The sequence below is a fragment of the Lissotriton helveticus genome, chromosome 8 (genome assembly GCF_964261635.1).
Source record: "Lissotriton helveticus chromosome 8, aLisHel1.1, whole genome shotgun sequence".
NCBI lineage: Eukaryota > Metazoa > Chordata > Amphibia > Caudata > Salamandridae > Lissotriton > Lissotriton helveticus.
This window is the reverse complement of record NC_136069.1, coordinates 336,576,433-336,594,702: the sequence shown is the minus strand read 5'-3', so window position 1 is coordinate 336,594,702 and position 18,270 is coordinate 336,576,433. Positions and strand designations below refer to the sequence as shown.

At 45.2% G+C, this 18,270-nt stretch overlaps 1 protein-coding gene across 1 annotated transcript in view; it reads left to right on the top strand.

Moving 5' to 3' along the window:
* Positions 1-18,270, top strand: part of USP12 (ubiquitin specific peptidase 12) — a 401,704-nt gene that overhangs the window by 356,463 nt on the left and 26,971 nt on the right. The window contains exon 7 of the mRNA XM_078657114.1: positions 12,697-12,894. Coding sequence (XP_078513240.1) covers positions 12,697-12,894 — 198 coding nt within the window. The remainder of the gene's footprint in view (positions 1-12,696; positions 12,895-18,270) is intronic.

The window sequence follows — 18,270 nt, the reverse complement described above, 5'->3', positions numbered from 1 at the left end:
CACCCAGACTATCAATATATATATATATATATATATATATATGTATACTCAGATACACTCCGGTGCTACAAAATCTGAGAGCCTGGGTCTCTGGGGAGAGTATTCTGGTGGGAGCTGTGGCCTGATTGGCTGCAGTTTGGTCTATACATAATGACTTGGATAGTCACTAATGTGGAAGTTTTTTCCATGGTAGCTGGGGCTACTTTACTTCCTGGTTTGGTATAACTGTTATTTGCTATGTACAAATGGCATATTACTGCTTTTTTATGTACCGTGGGACTCCTACTCCGACGACGGGGAATGATTCAGGCATGTGAATCTATGAAAGACACCAATACTGGAGAACCACAGATTACAGGTAAGTAACTATTATTCTTCCTCATACATTATGCCTTCACTCTTGTATTCACGTCATTCATCTTTTCTGATTTGGCACATTTTTGTTGCCAAGCAATATAAGAAGTCTGCATTTGCATTGCTTTCTCCAAGGTGATTCTCTACGGAATAACTATATTCATTATGCCATCTATAGTCGGCAAATTGTTATCAGCTTATGATCACTTCCTTTTAACAAACTTTGTGTCCCACAAGATATGTCTGAATTAATTATTGACCCACATACATGCAAATATCTCCTTTTTCACTGCTGAATGTACTCTTCTGCGCGCCAGTGCGTGTCTTTGAAGCATAGGCAACTAAATATCCCGTCTGAACTCAAATTTATCACAGCTCTTCCCCAATTCCATCCTTACTTCAATCAGACATTAACAAACATTTTAGCTCTAAGTTGAAACTTTTAAGATGGTTTTCACAACAAATTGATAATTTCATCTTTTCAGATGGTTAAGTAAACCGAACTTCTTTATTTATGAAGCATGCTGGCAGATAATTGAGATTAGCAACGTTTATTGTATAGCTTGAGTTATATTCTGCCAAATGTAACTTTCAAGTCAGGATTTATTTCTTGCTCAGTGCTTCCACTAATCTCTACAACTTTCCGTGCATGTTAGTCTGCAGTCCACGGATGCCGCTTGTAAGTATAGAATACACTTTCACCGTAACATAGAGGCATGTCAAAAATGCATGTCAGCATTAGGTCACGTTTAATAATACAGCTTTGCTAAAATAATGGTTTTCAAATTCGGGATCCAAGGTTGTCTGACAAGTGCTCATTGGTTTTTCCTGCAACACACCACACTTCGTGAGGTAATATGTTATATCATAGTATTATGTATAGTTCATTTTTACCAATAAAAAGACCTCAAACACTTTCTGGGTTGGCTTGTAAGCTGCCGCGGTCTTCTATGTGGTTGGTAAACGGTGTATTTCGTATTGTGGCCGTTTTGAGAAGAAATTTTTTGTTGCCTGGGAAGTTAGGAGTTATTTTCTATTCAACTATTTTGTGGCAGATTTGTGGCTGTGCTTAGACATAACAGGAAGGTGTGGGAGAGAATCAAATTCTGCGTACCACTATTATTTCTTATCTTGACTATTGTATTGCAACATTTATACCCCTTTGCGGGGTACTGATGCACTTGCCTGGAAATTACTAATTTTATTCAGCGTGTTGATTAAGTATGGTCCTTTAGCCTACTCCTTGTTAAGTAGCAGTAGATGTTCTAGAAACCAGGATAATCTTCTGCATGACTAAACATTGATAAGGTCCCAAAGGTAAGACCTCTCGGCAATGCCAGTGCTTGTTCTCTACGAAGATGCTCATCAAGGTATGGCGCTTTTCTCTGCTACATAGCCAGAAAGTAGTCTTCAGGCTATTATTCATTCCCTGCTGGGCTACTTCAGTGCAGTGTATTCAATCGACCCTTTAATGTCAACAGTACAGGCTACTACTGATACAGCGGCTGGCAAACCTGTACAATGCTGAGTTAAATAGACACATTTGGATTTTGGCAGAGTGCTATTAGCTGCCTGAAGGCAACCCAAAACCCCTTTTAAGGGCCTTTGTGTGTATTTCATGAAGCAAGCACCAGACTGTAGCCAAGCTAAAGTGTGTGATATAGTCTTAACAGGTCCCTTTGATTTTCCACTACAGCACTACTCATTGTTCGCCAATACAAAAAGACGAGATTAGGAGGGTGCTCTTGTTATGTAAGGACAAGCGGGGAAAGGAACATGCTGCCTCTACAGCTAATAAATGAGTGTGATTGTTTGTAAAGCGCATCTGCTGCCCCGAGGGGCATCCCTACGCTGAAAAGATCTTATGAAATCTTTAAATACCTGGATTTGTAATAAATAAGTTTGTTCTATAGCCAGGACACCCTTTGGGCTACAGGTGTTTAAGAAAAAATGGTTAACACATCAAAAAAGTTGTGGATATGACAGTCCTATTGTTTATCATATTGGCATGCCACGGCTTGCCAGGTTGATTTATATTAGATTTCTCGGGCAGGCCCATCTTAAGATGATAATAAAATGTAATGTTGATCCTTATAGAATGACTTTCGAGCAGCCGCATGTAGAGTTGTGCCAGCTGCAAATGTTAGAAGGCAAGAACCAGCGATAGTCAATGACTGCTGTTGAGAAGTAGTTCTATCCTCGTGAGGGGGGCAATGTGTCATCATCCATTGAAAAAGCTCTATTCAATTAGATGACCCTGATAATGCTGTTGACGTAGTTGTCTATAGGAGGCAGTAGACCATTGGCCCACAATTCCAGAAGATGTAGGGCCCTCTCTGGACAAATTGCCAACTCCCTTTCCTTTTGTTCTGTGGCATGGTCCAATTGTGACTTGATTCAAGAGCTCTATTCAGTGTTCATTATGGATGGTAACGGCGCTGCATGTAAGACAGAACTTAAAGGAACTACATTAGACGGAGGTATATTTGCCATTTTCTCTAAAGAGAAAGTATATATAAATTTTATTGAAGCCATAGTACTTGACTCAATTCTTCACCCTGGTGGACATTAACTTTGATATAGATATGAAAGGGTTTTTCATCTCTTGGGTTTAACAGTTTTAGTTTGTCCTTTTACAGAGCATTTAACCTTTTCAGCTTGAAGTGAACGTTTGGAGCCTTATAATTCTAGCATCTTATTCACAAGTGTAATCACTACACAATTTTCTGCAGCTACTCTAACTCCATCGGATTGATGCTCAACCCTGAGGTCTGTTTCTTTCAAAACCTTCAATTTTGGCAAATTTTCATCCGTGAAGTCTGTGAAAGATGCGTCCTTCATTCGGAACCAGACATAGGAATGACTTACTTCGAGCTATTGAATATTGAAGAGTTTACTATTGTTTGATGATGTACCTTAATGTTCCACAGGCTCTGATGATGAAATGTCATAGGGTCCAAACTAGATCAGTTTACCACATTCTAAGCCAGCAGAGACTTTGTCGTGGCTATTAGTGATGTCCCAGACTTAATGATGACACTATGCATTGCATGGGATGAGGTGCTAGGGGGCGCACAGCGGGATGGCTGCTTGAACGAGCAGCTCCGCCGGACGGACACATCACCGGCATTTTAGGTTGTAAAAATGAACTGACGGGATACGTAAATCATCTTGCGGTGGCTGTGAAGAACCGCTGCACAACGGGAACAGCCCAAGTACCTGGTTACGATGCCTAATTGAGGTGAAAACCGCTCCGGAGAACTTGCGGAGCTCTTGAGGCAACATGGCGGCCACTCGTCTGCGCCGCAACTGAGCTGCCGCTACCCGTCACCGGCATACAAGGAAGGTAAAGCTCGCCATTGGCACCTGCGAAAGGATGCGGTGAATCCCGCACGAGCTATCGAACGAAGCGTTGTAGGTAGTGGTGAGACCCGTTACGCTTCTGACGGGGGCGCGAAATGGCGGCACTCACAACACAGCACTAACAGGAGTGAAGGGTTCATGCGGCGAGTACAACATCACACAAACTGCGGCACAGACTCTTTATTATCATTGGCAACGCAGTGTGAATGTATGGTAACACGGCGATAGATACTTTGCTAGGACCCTGGAGATTGTATTGGTGCACTGCGCCAATGTAAACATGGTATCTACAAGATGGCGGCGGCCATCATCCCAGTGTAATCCGTAATGTTTCTACATGTGCCAGGCATGGACAGAGTACACAATCACCGCCGACAGCGATCGTACTGCGCCATCCTTTCTATCAGGACCCGGTGAATTACCTATCCTGCTCAAAACACTTGCCGGACCGGCGGAACCTGTTTCGCGCCAAACACCCCGCCGCTGAAGTACCGCTGTTGCACCACGGAAACGTAGTGCTCCTGGCTGCCCGGACGCCTCCAGTCCCTATCATAAACCGCCGTAAGCGTTGCTGGCTCTGTGAGCGCGTATGGTGTGCGGGTAGCCAATGTTTGACAACGGAGGTGTGGCACACACGAACATCTATCTAACGGGCTCCTTGGAGTCTTAGTCACGTCCAGGCCCTGCACTTTGCCCTGTTGCGGCCCAGAGGGACGGCGTGGGTGTGAAGCACCGGCCTGCTTTAGTGATTGATGTCCACAGTGGCTATCTCGGACTGCTGAGGCGCTTACCACTCGTACCACCTGCTAGATCTCCTGGGCTACAACAATAGCCGATATCTATTTCAGGACACGCGCTGGCAGACGTGGTGCACTGGCCGATGTAGGAGGAAGCAGCGATGTAATACCTGAAGATATGGTACAGTTGGTGACCAGATCGCCGCACAAATCTGACTCCCGTATCACGACTAGGCCCCTGCTTCGTGACGACTAAATTCACGCAGCACACGTTGTCCGAATCCATGATCGAGACCCTTTGTCAGTGAACGTGGTGGCCATACCAGAGCACGACTTCCTAACGGCGTTACGTGGCGACCCTCGCTTCTGATTCGGCTACCTCTCATCACGGACTCCTGCAGAGGGGACGGAACAGCGGATTCTACCCCAAGCACTGTCGTATAAATCGACTCACACTCCAAAGTTATGGGTAAGCCGGACAGACAACAATCTAAACTCAACTTTGAAGCGCGCAAGACTCCGAAGGGTCAGACTGAACCTCTTGAGGATGACACAGGCGCTGAAGACTCGGAAGACTGCAATATGGAGAGTATTCTTAAAGCCATCAAAACCAACCTCCAAGATATTAATGGCAAGCTAGACGGGACGCATGGACAGCATGGCGGCCAAGATGGAGAAACGGGGGGAAGAGACTGGACGAAGCGGAGAAACACATTTCTGCGGTAGAAGATGAATCTCACTCCACGACCAAAGAGTGCTCCGGCATGGAAAAAGTCCTGGAGGTCATCAAAACAAAGGCGGAAGAGTTAGAAGCTCGTTCGCGCCGAAATAATATACGCATCGCAGGCCTACCAGAGACGACCAACACGGGTCGCATGGAGACATATATCGAGCAGCTTTGCAAGGATATATTTGGTGCGGACTCCATGTCATCTATCTTCATTATTGAAAGAGCACATCGAGCTTTGGCGCCAAAACCTCCGACAGGCGCAGCACCGCGGCCCATTGTTGCATGTGTTCTCAATTACAGAGATCGAGACACTATCCTCCGGCTTGCGAGGGAGAAAGGCGAAATCAACTTCCAAGGCAACAAATTAGAATTCTACCCAGACTACACAATCGCAGTACAACAAGCGAGGAGGGAATTCAACACCGCCAAGGCCAAGCTTCGTGAACTCCAAATACCCTACGCCATGCTCTACCCAGCTCGTCTGAAGGTCACGTGGGAAGAAAAGACAACCTTCCTGACGACCCCCAAAGCTGCCATGGACTTTATCAAAAAGGTGGCGCCCAAGGGAAAAAGGGTGAACAGGAGGGAGAAACAGCCAGATTCAGAATGACGGTAAGGTGTTGGTCTGATAGACTCAAACTGTGAATCATGCGACTTCCCAGGTATGGAACTCATTGGCTGTCACTATTAATCGTGGGACAGATAGACTGACGAATGGGTCCTTGGCCATTCCGCCATCGCCACCAAACTGACATTAATCACCTGGGCGATACCTCTGTGGGCCACTCATGGGTTTTTATGCTGTTACGGATCCCACGCCAAGTCAGCTGCACCATAAATAGAGATTCGCACATAGCTACAATCTGGAATGCAGAGTAGACTTGGCAACCACGCAGACTGCTGGGCAGAGGGATGACACCTGCGTGGGGTATATCTCCATAAGCGGGATGAACTGATCTAATGTGGACAGGGTAGCGAGCTTCTTATGTCCCTACAATAACAATTTGGTTTGTTAAATTTCAACCTATGATATAAGCTTCTAAATTTGATCCGCCCCCCACACTCACAGCAGGGTGGAATATGTGTCTCCCCGATGGACCTCTACATGGGAGATCCCCACAAAGTTATGGTTTCTGACAAAGTTTACCGGGGAATATGGCTTCAGCAAAATTGGGTTGTTGAAGTGGGTGGGATTGGGGTAAGTTGGGGTTTAGTTGAGATGAAAGTACCAGGGCATTTGAGACGCACTGCTGAAATCCAGGTTGTGCATCAAGAGCAGAGTATGAGAACACTCGTGTTTCGTTCAACATATTATGTGTCAATTGAGATTGCTGTGAAGATTTATGCATTTATATTATCTGTACGAACATATGTACGTCTAGTATTGCCACTTTGAGCCTATTGACCTGGAATGTACGTGGCTTCACCAATCCTAAAAAGATCCGACAAGTTTTTGCAGGTCTTGATAGACATCATATAGACATAGCATTTCTGCAAGAGACCCATATCGCCCCGACAATGTGCAGAAAGGTAGGAACGAAATGGGCCGAATCATGTCACTCGGCCACGTACTCCTCCTACTCAAGGGGAGTTATGACATTAATACGGAGGTGTGTCAACTTCAAAGTAGTCAGGTCAATACTGGACCCTGGTGGGCGATATGTGATTGTGTCCGGAATGTTAAGAGGGCAACATCTGACATTAGTAAATGTTTATGGTCCAAATATAGATGCGCCTGACTTCTTTCAGGGACTCTGGACTCATTTGCTGGAATTTACTGACACGCACATTCTATGGGGGGGAGATTTTAATGTGGCGTTGAATGATTCACTGGATCGCTCCGATACCTCCTCAGAACCACATAAACGAGCAAGAGAGAAGCTATGGGACATAATGGAAGGTATGTCCCTTAAGGACATTTGGAGAGTGAGAAATCCGGTGGAGACTAACGCCACCCATGTTAATATGGCACACAACAGTTGGTCCAGGATAGACTACTGGTTGGGGTCAGATAACATTTTGCTATGGACAACTGCATCAACAACTCTACCTAGGACCATATCCGATCATAACCCGATCATATTAACGTTACGAATGCCACACTATATACCACCTCCTTTTAGCTGGAGATTTAACGCTAAAGCACTTCTAGACCCTCTCTATGCAGATACAATAGCTACAGCTATTAAAGAATACTTCCAGCTTAACGTAAGTTCGGTTGACAGTCCCAGCACACTCTGGGAAGCCTTCAAGGCAACCCTGCGAGGGGTCTGTATGAGTACTAAAATTGGGATACTGAGGGACATCAGAGAACAGCTAACGAAATGTGAAGTTAAGATGAGAGCACTTGAACAGGAATACGAGAGTACGCAGAATACCACTCTGCTAGCTGACCTCAGACATGTATACACCGAACACCAGCAGTATGCTGCGGATGAACTAAAATATGTCACTAAGCGCCCACTGGCCAAACAATTCGGGGAAGGTGGGAGGCCGGGTAGGATACTTGCATCAAAAATTTGTGAGGGAAAGGGGCCACACACTATTACCCAAATACGAGATGCTGATGGTACACTACTGACACACCCAGGGGGCATACTCCGCTGTTTTGTGGACACTTATAGCACATTATACGAATCTAAACAGACACCGCCTCCAGAGGAAACACTCAGTTACCTTAACGATATCGCCATAGCATGGCTCTCGGACCATCAGTGAGAATATCTATCACTGCATATAACGGTAGGAGAGGTGACAGAAGTCATTAACACCCTCCCCAATGGTAAGGCACCGGGCCCTGACGGGTTTACCTGCGAATTCTACAAGACCTACGTCGAAATCCTGGCTCCACATCTGGTTGCCATGTATGGCGATGCCTTTGACCAGACACGTTACCCACGTCACTGCGAGAAGCGTTGCTTATAATGCTTCTGAAACCCAACAAAGATCCGGAGCTGTGTGAATCCTACAGACCCCTATCTCTACTAAACGTAGACTCCAAAATACTGGCAAAGATTCTGGCAATGAGATTGCAGCCGCTGATGACACGACTAATACTGCCAGATCAGGCGGGGTTCATACCCACAAGGGACACTTCTCATAATACGAGAACGTTGTTTGCGGTCTCTCATTATCTAACATCTAACACTAAGGCAGTGGCAGTCATGCTCGATGCCGCCAAAGCCTTTGATTCGATTGAGTGGGGCTATTTGTTCACAATACTCCAACGTATGGGGTTTCCCCCACGATTTATAGCCTGGATAAAGCTCCTCTACACTAATCCCACAGCCAGAGTGCGCGTAAAAGGGTACATCTCTGATCCCTTCCGCATCGCACGAGGCACACGGCAGGGATGCCCCCTATCACCCTTGCTGTTTGCGCTAGCACTAGAGTCCCTTGCGTGCATCATTAGACAGACACACAATCACTCAGCACTGCATTTCCAGAGCCGACCGTTGCATATATCCATGTATGCAGATGACATGCTCTTATATATCAGGGACCCTGACCAAAACTTAAATCCGTTATTGCGGGAATACATAAAATTTGGGAGACACTCAGGTCTACAGATTAATTGGGACAAATCATCTATACTCCCGCTAACAGACTCCACTACACCGCACGCCACAAATTTTCCGCTTGATTGGCAAACTGAGTCCATTAGATATTTGGGAATCTGGTACAGTAGAGACCCCGAGGAGGTTATCCGTACTAATTATGGTAGAGTATTGGACAAGATAGGAGAGAAAATCGATAGGTGGATACGGATGCCATTATCGCTGGCGGATCGCATTGCCATAGTGAAGATGAATGTTCTTCCCAAACTACTGTATTTATTTAACAATATACCGATCACACCCCCGAAGGCGGTTTTCAAAAACATCACTACACTGGTTCTGAAACTTATATGGGCAGGCAAGCAAGCGCGCATAGATCTGCGTACGTTGACACTACCCTATGACAAGGGAGGTTTCTGTGTTCCCGACTTTTATCTGTATTACCTCTGTGCCCAAGCGCAATATACGGCCTACTGGTACCACACCATACCATACTTAACGCATACTGCGGTTGAGGAGGGGGACGCCCTTCCTATACCGCTGACAGCGATACTTCCGCATAAACGTCCGCCACTACACGCAGCAGATATCAACACGATTGATACGACCACACACGCGTGGAGATCACTAAGCCGTCTGGCACACAAAACGCCGCTTTATGCTCCAGCGCTACCTCTACAACACCATCCTCAAATTTCAGTGACAACTGAAAAAGTAGGTATGGATCTCCTTAAACAGGCAGGTATAGACACATTTGGGGATATATACTGCGAGGGCACTTTCAAGCACATAGACGACTTGGATTATATCAGCAATCAAACCCTACTGTTTCGTTTCACCTATTATAGGTTACAGAGAGCCATTAGTGATCTTTACCCGAACTACCCGACAGAACCACCCTGCTTGGAAACACTACAGTTACTCATAACGACCACTAACACTTCCCCATCTAATTTCACGCCTCTACAAGTCGGCACAAAGCGAGATTCCATACACCTCCACTAGGGCATGGACACGCTGGAACGAGTCCCTGCCAGACCCACTTTCTGAAAAGGAGTGGTACACCACATGTGCGCTGATTAGATTGCTCACGCTAAATGGGAATTTGCGCATTCTTCATTTCAAATATCTACATCAAACGTACCACACCCCAGTACGGCTTCATAAATATGGTCTAAGAGACGACACCAGATGTAAGAGGTGTGGTGCGCAGGAGGCAGACTTTCTCCACCTGGCCTGGTCCTGTAGGACAATTCAGGAATATTGGGAGAAGGTTACTGCCCTACTACAGAGAATGGTAGGGGCAGAGGTCGTATGCTCCATAAAGGTATGCCTGCTGGGTCTTCTTTCTTCAGTTAAAGCAGGGAAACGTACGTTTTGTGCAATTGCTCTGTTGTTGGCCATACGGCAAGTGTCTCAATGTTGGGGGGGTACTAGAATACCAAGCACGAAACAGTGGCTACAGGACATGGCACACTGCAGGGATCGTCTACTGACATACGAGGAGGAATTACCGGCCAGGTCTAGGCCCAAAGACTATTGGAATTACTTAATGTCTTTCTTGCAGGATACTGATACCAATGAACTACTATGACTGCGGAGGTACCATGCATTGACTTTTCCGGGTGGGGTGCTTGACACATGTACTCGATCGTATTGCTAACCTATTGTCTGTACTGTATATGATGATATTTTCTCTGTCGCTTGTACACCGGGATGAAGAGTGCAGTAATGTACTGGTAACTGATACGTCTCCATTATTCCATGGTTGTACGTTATTTGTTTCTAAAAATCAATAAAAAGAATTAAAAAAACAAAAAACACTATGCATTGTATGGAAAGCAGCACTGCTTGCCTGACGCCTAATTACCTTTCTAAATGTTTTACTCTAGCAATACCGCAGATCCAAAATTTGCTCTCCATAAGTGGAATTTTAGAAGTTGGTAGTAAGATGGCAAGCATTTGCGGATAGCTGGGGTTATGCTATTGATCACATTGCCGGTATCACTGTGTTCAGTCTCAAGTCTTCTTTGTCTTCCGCATGAGCTTAAAATTTTATTACCTTAGCCAGGAATATTTTTTCTGGTTTTGTATTTTTTTTTTTTTTTTTGCAGTGTGTTACTCCATGGATTCTTATAAAGGGCACTTACTCAAGAGAATGACCTCATCATTTCTTGACCAAAGATATTAAACAGGGGCAGTGTATTACAAGAAGTAAGCGAGGTGAAATGCTTGCTCACATAGCTGGGTTTTGATCCTACGTTTCAACACAGTCAGAACTCCAAGATCCTCAATAGGCAGCAAAAAGGCATTCCCGGCCACAGAAAATGAAAATATACATCCACTCCGCCTGAATCCTGACACACGTGTGACGTATTTTTTGCGGACTGCAGTGCTCTCGTTACTTCCTATTTTTAAAAGCGTGGAAGAAAGGAAACCCTTGGGCCCAGGTGCCAATGTGTACCAGAGTGACTTAATTCTATGCGTTCCTTGAATGATCGCTGTTGCCTACTTGGTAAAAGTATGTGGTCATTCTAGGGAAACCTGCACATCGCGTGTGCGGCTGCATTTTGGAGTTGCTGCAACTTATCAAGCAAATAGCTGAATACGCTAATTAAGAATTACAGGAGAGCCAATAGGAAATAGCTAAAGCTATTTGTTTCTGGAAAAAAAAGAGGTGTGAAAAGTTTACTAATCAAATGATAAAATGATAAAAACACAAGCAACTTTTGAGCACCTTTCACATAGAATAGTTGAGATGTTTAATGATGCCATCACTGCATTTGATACTTGATCATTATCTTCTAAATATTGTTAACACAACATAACCTTTATTTGTGGACTGCACGCCCACCCCGATGCTGACTTTTGGCGTTGTTGACAAATAATAGATGTTTATTATTACGAAACTCAATGTTATTCCCGTCATCCACTTAGAATGACTTTGCCCCCACCTAGTATCTAATTGTGCAAAATTCAAGTTGTGGCCCCCTGATTTCTGATTCTGCAGCCCATAGCTGTCCCCCAAGCAGTGGGATATGAAAGCAGGGCGTTTAATAGCATAAACAGGAAACAACTGCATCAGCCTGAAATAGGGTATGTAGGCTTCTGTTTCAAAATCCAAGGTAACGCTTGCAGTTTTCATTCATACCTCTGCTGGTCATCCCCTGAGCAGTAGTTCCAAACAACACTGCATTGCTTCAAGGACTAATGGAACAGGGCCTGTAGGAGGCACAGCACAAACAGAAGTATATAAAGACATTCTGCCACACTCCCACATTTGTTGCCATGCCATTTTAAATCTCCCCTGCCGTTATGGTCTTGCTGGTATTTATATTCCCTTGTATTGAATGCATTGTTGGCACTTTCTTGGTGCTGTATGGGCATACCATCCAACTCTAGATTGCAGCCTATGTAAGAATGCCTGCTTGCCTGGCTAGTCCGCCTGCCCTCAAACTGTTATAAAGCGTAATTCAGTTAAACAGAGCAAATATTATAGTCAATATAGAAGCACAAACCCGAGAGGTTTAGTGGCCTGCAGCAACTCTCCCAATACCAGTCGAACCTTTCCAGCCATTAAGTAGGATGTCTCGTGTACTTCAGAATAAGAGGAAGCTCCGCCTTCCTTCTCCAGGTCAGGTGTTGAGTACGTTGGGAGACAGTTTGCTCGTAATAGTGAGCCATATTAAATGTAGTTTGAAAATATTCACCCATGAAGTTAAATCACCCAGTTATTTATTGATATTTATGTGTGTCTGGCTAGGTTTCTGCACTATCACTTACTTCCTGCATTTCAGTTATAATGTCAGTGGACAGACAGAAAGTTTGCCCCTGTCCAGTGGTATCTTTTGTGGCCAGAATGCAACTTACATGCATACTTCATTGTCATTTACCTTTAGTGGAGTGCAGCTAAGTCATATTGCCTTTAATATGTGATTTTTCTTTCTACATCCAGGATGAAAGTAAAAAAACTGCCTATGATTCTAGCTCTTCATCTAAAAAGATTCAAGTATATGGATCAACTGCATCGATACACAAAGCTCTCTTATAGAGTAGTATTTCCATTGGAGCTTCGACTTTTTAACACATCGGGAGATGCCACCAATCCTGATAGAATGTATGACCTTGTTGCTGTGGTAGTTCACTGTGGAAGGTAAAATTTGCATTCATTAATCTCTAATGTTTGAAACGGCTGCATACTGATATTAATGAGTAACGTATTAGAAGATTCACACATGTTTGTGTAGTTTACATGATCTACCCATCTGTAACCCACTTTTACTGATAACTCACTGAAGAGCACTAATTTCTTGCTGCTGATGTGTTCCGGAAAGGAGAGAGAGCCCAGCTCTTGACAGGGGCAGCTGAAACTCACTGTTGAGCAGTTGAAACTGATGTTTCTGATGGATACTTCTAGCTGCGATTTTAGAATATCCCCAGGTGCTAGACTGGATCCTGAGATTTCTTTCAGCAATGGTCCTGCATGCAGTATGTGGTGCTACATCTCAAAAGCACCAGGTTTCTTATTGCTCAGCCTTCTGATTTGATACTTTTAGAACACTATTGTACTGACCCCAATCACAATTTGGGAAGCTGGAGCAGGTAAACCGTATCAGAGTCAACTTCTTCGAGTATTGTGGACTCCGACGATTTACTGAATTTTTCTGTATTTTTCCAATGCTGTGCCGGTAACAAACCTTACTCACTTTCTTTTTGCTCTGTGTCTGTTCTGTGGGATCGATGGAAGTAATGAAGAAATCGGACAGCCAGAGAACACCTGATAGGGGCACACATCATTTTAATCCTGCACCCTCTTTTTAACTTCAGCAACCTAAAACGACAGGTTATAAACTCCAATGCAGATGAATGTTTGTTTAAGCTAAAACACCTTGTTTATAGACCGGGGTTCCCATGGCAAACACTTGACTGGCTGAAAGCCGCTCGGAGTCTGATTTTTCCGGACGTCTCCCTCCGTGCCTAGTTTAGGATTAAACGTTACTGAAGTTTCTTCAAACAGTGGCCCACATGCTTGACATTCATGTTGGCACAATTTAACCACGGACACTCTTAAGGACAGCAGTTTTCTTACTATCAAAGTCCCTGGAAAAGATCCATGGAATTCACCCCTTATGAATGTTGTTACAGCAGGGTGTGTGGCTGATTACCAGTCACCAAAACAAGGACACCACGTGCCCTCACTAAGCAATGCCTTTGGTTCCAAACTGCCATTACTCTGTGTCTGAGGATGGTATTTACTAGGGGTGGGTCGTTATTTGGCATCAGTACATGGACAGGATATTATATTCTACGACCTTAGCTCCTATATGACATGGAACACATACTATTGATATACACACAATTTTTAAGCATATGAAAAGATTTACTCCTCATTTATCTTAAGGGAATGCAGTTAGGAGTAGACAAGATGCATTGAGGTTGCTGCTTTAAATAAAATAATAGAGAGGGGTAGCTCTGGGGCAGTGCATGTTTTCATATAATGCTATGGTCATGACATCAATAAGCAACAAGCATTTACAATGCAACGGACTCGCCTTTGCAAAAGTTAGAGCTATTGGCATTGTAAATGACAACATTTTTGTTTGTGTTGGTTTTGAAAACAGATCATAAATGGCATTGTCATTTACAATGTCAATAGCTCAAACTCGCGTAAATAACCAAGAGGCAACATAAAAATACATATGTTCCCTAGTAATTGACATATAACATGCGATAATGTAACATTAGTAGATATAACAAATAGTCCAGTTCTAATAAACTGCATCAGAAAGCATTATAACAAATGACACACCATCATAGCACATAACATTACAGCAGCATACAAAATAGTATAGCATAGCATAACAGGGCGACATTATAACAGCACAACTGAACACATGTTATAAGACGGCAAAAACAAAATCATTGCATTCTAAACCAAAGCATAACAGGTTGACATTACTGCACAACTGAAAACATGTTATAAGACGGCAAAAAAATATATTCGAATTCTAAAGGAAAGCATAACAAGGATTAGCAAGCAATGACTAGGAAGGGGAGGAGTGGTGGACACGAGGGAGGATGGGTGAAGTAGCAGCGAGAGACAGCATGGGTATGTACTATGCGTTCCGGTCTTGCCCCTAAAACTGATGTCAATTACAAAGCACCCCTAAAGCTCTCTTGATCCAACTGTACTCTTCAGTTCCAGGATCCCTTCAACCGCCAAGCGTGTCAGCACTATAACAATCTGAACACTACTTCCTAGGGTGTATCACACCCAAACAAGCTCCTGGAACATTAAGCTGTGCCGCTTTCAATCCATCCAAAGACCCTGTACCCGCCACAGAACATTACGATGTTCTTACCTGCCCTCCATCCATGATCCATACACCCTGCTGGCTGTGACATGACATCCCTGCACCCCATCGAGACACCCTGCAGGCAGGCACCCTCCCCGGACCGCACGGGCTGTGATGACACCTCCTTGCACCCCCAACCCCCATGCTGGCTGTAGACTGGCCCCCTGCGCAGGGCATGCACAGTACAGTTAGGCACAAGGACCGGGACACCATGATGTCTTATCTTACCATGCACAGTGGCTGCCTGTGTCTTATTACCGCCTGCACCTCGTGTACTCGCCGAGCCCAAGCTGCAGCATCCCTCTGCACCCTGCCTACCCCCCTGCAGGCTGTTACTCTGCCCTCCACAGCAGGCCCGGTTCTAGCGGGTGGGCCGGGTGGGCCCGGCCCACCCAAAGATGAGCCTGGCCCACCCAAACAGGAGCCTTGGCCCTCGCAGTGAGGGCTTGAAGGCAGGCGTGCAACGCACAGGTCGTGTGTGTCAGCCCGGGGAGACAGCTTCCTGGGCGCGCACACACACAGACAGTTTAAGATTATCGCAGCCGCACCAAAGTACTTAACAGGTCGTTAAAAGACCATTAACATGTTAACTAGGCTTTGTTTACTTTTTTCACCCCTTCATCTCTGCATGGTGAAAGGGGACAAGTCCTTTCTTTGACAAAGGTAACCTTTGCCTACTGTCCTGCTGCGTTGATTTTCTTTTTCTATGCAGCGCAGGGGAAAAGTGGTCTGTTTATTCCTAGTCACCCCCTGACCCCTGCAGCTGCTTATCACATACGGCTGTGACACAAAGGGGCAGATTTAGGAGGCTCTTGCGCCTCCTTGCGCCGCAATTGCGTCACGTAATGTGACGCAACAGCGGCGCAAACAATGCACCCTATTTACAACGTGACGCATCTAGGAGATGCGTCACGTTGGAAACCCCTGTGCCATAAGGAGGCGTTCCTGCGCAGGGGGGGTCGTTCCTGCGCAGGAACGCCTCCTAAAAGTGGCTGAGTGAAATCTATGAGATTTCACTCAGTCACTTTCTACGTCAATTCCTTACGCCTGCTTGAAGCAGGCGTAAGGGTGACGCACCATACATTGAATAGGTGGCCCCTGTGCATTGCAGGAGTCATGTCGCACTTGCGACATGACTCCTGCAATGCGCCGCCCGTGCGCCGAGAGATGTGTCACTCATCTTCACTTCCTTGCACCATGGTGCACCGCATCATAAATGCGGCGCACCATGGGTGGCGGAGCAGTGGCGCACTGTGGCGCATGTCAACTGGCGCATCCCTGGGGATGCGCCAGTTAACATAAATCTGCCCCAAAGTATGACTAATGGAGTAGGTAAGAGAATGTGTTACAAAAAAAAATCTTTTTAAAATCTGCACAGGCCCAGCAGGACATATACTTCGTATGTGCTTCATTTAACCAGTTTTTATCATTTCATCATAGCCGATGCTGGTCAACAATAAAAAAATACAAAATGGCAATGCCCAGATAAAGTTGGTGATTAATGATCCTGCTTTAGAGCAATAATTTGTCTGTTAGTATTTTTTAAATGCAGACGCACTGTATTTTATGTGGATAGCTCAGTGGGTTACTGCCTTTGTCACAGAGATCCTTGTGTTACTTCATAAGTTACAATCCTAACAAAAGGCAGTGAACAATGAACTGCCACCAAAGAGCTGCAAACAAACCTGAATGGTATAATTAGAACTTCGCATTTTTGTTTTGTGATATAGTTAGAACTTCCCTAGTCTTTTCATTATTCTAATGTTGCTAAAATGAGTATGTTTGGGCAGATATACATTTTTATCAGTAAAGCTGACCCCCATGGAATACTCTTTAAATCCTAAGTTTGTGTTTCCCCAGACCAAACCCTCTTAAAATATACTACCCACCGGAATGGATGACCTATGATTCCTACACCTTGTAATCCTCATTGGCTTATGTGACATTCCCTGTAGACTGATTTACATACTTGCATGATTCATTGTCTCTGTAAGTGTGTGCGTGATGTAAAGTACTGACGCACACTACATTGATATGAGCAGCGTTATACAACAAATTAAATGCATATGAGAGAGGGGATACGTAAACATGAGGGGCACTGGTGGAGGGTGCCAGTGAGGGAATCCGAGGAGGAGGTAGTGGGAGGGGCTATGGAGCGATGAGGGGCACTATTGGAGGATGACAGTGAGGGAATCCGAGGAAGAGGTCATGGGGTGGAGGGGGAAGCTAGGGAGAGATGAGGGGCACTGGTAGAGGGTGGTAGTGAGGGAGTCTAAGGAGGAGGTCATGAGGGGGATGGGCTACAGAGAGATGAGGGGCGCTGGTGGAGGGTGGCAGTGAGGGAATCCGAAGAGGAGGTCATGGGGTGGAGGGGGAGCTAGGGAGAGATGAGGGGCACTGGTGGATGGTGGTATTGAGGGAGTCTGATGAGGAGGTCATGAGGGGGAGGGGCTACAGAGAGACGAGGGGCACGGGGTGAGGGTGGCAGTGAGGGAATCCGAGGAGGAGGTCATAAAGGGGAGGGGCTATGGGGAGATGAGGGGCACTTGTAGCGTGTGGCAGTGAGGGAATCCGAGGAAGAGGTCAATAGGGGGGGGATGGATGGATGAGGTACACTGTTGGAAGGTGGTAGTAAAGGTATTTATGGAGAAAGAGGTTTTTGGTGCAGCGCCAAAAAAGACTTTTGCATCAGCGCTGAATCCGGCCCAGTCATGGCCTTTCTGTTTTTGTTAATTTAATTAGCAGTCGGGCCATAAGGGCCACTGTGGAACATACTTTAAAGTGCGTGCTAATTATATTTATTGCTCTATTCAATGTTTTAAGTATGAAGGTGATTTTACTAATGTTTTTACCGGGAGATGGTGCCTGACATGGGGCGGGGCCCAAGGTCATCTGTGAGATAAGGTGCACTGGAGAGTAATAGTGGCTAATCAAGCTTGTAAGGGAGTGCGTTGAAGAGTCCGTGGTCAGGTGGAGGTAGTAATGAAGGCTCAAACAGAGGGAGCCCGAGAAGTGTCACTTGCCTGATACTCCCACCTCAGAAACCTCCTCTTCCCATCAAAGGAACATTACATAGAAAAAACACTTTTTGTGAGTGATAACATTAAAAAGAGATTTGGAAAAGAGTGAGTTTTACTGGGCCTTGTAAGACTAAGAAGAGGTAAAGGAGGGCC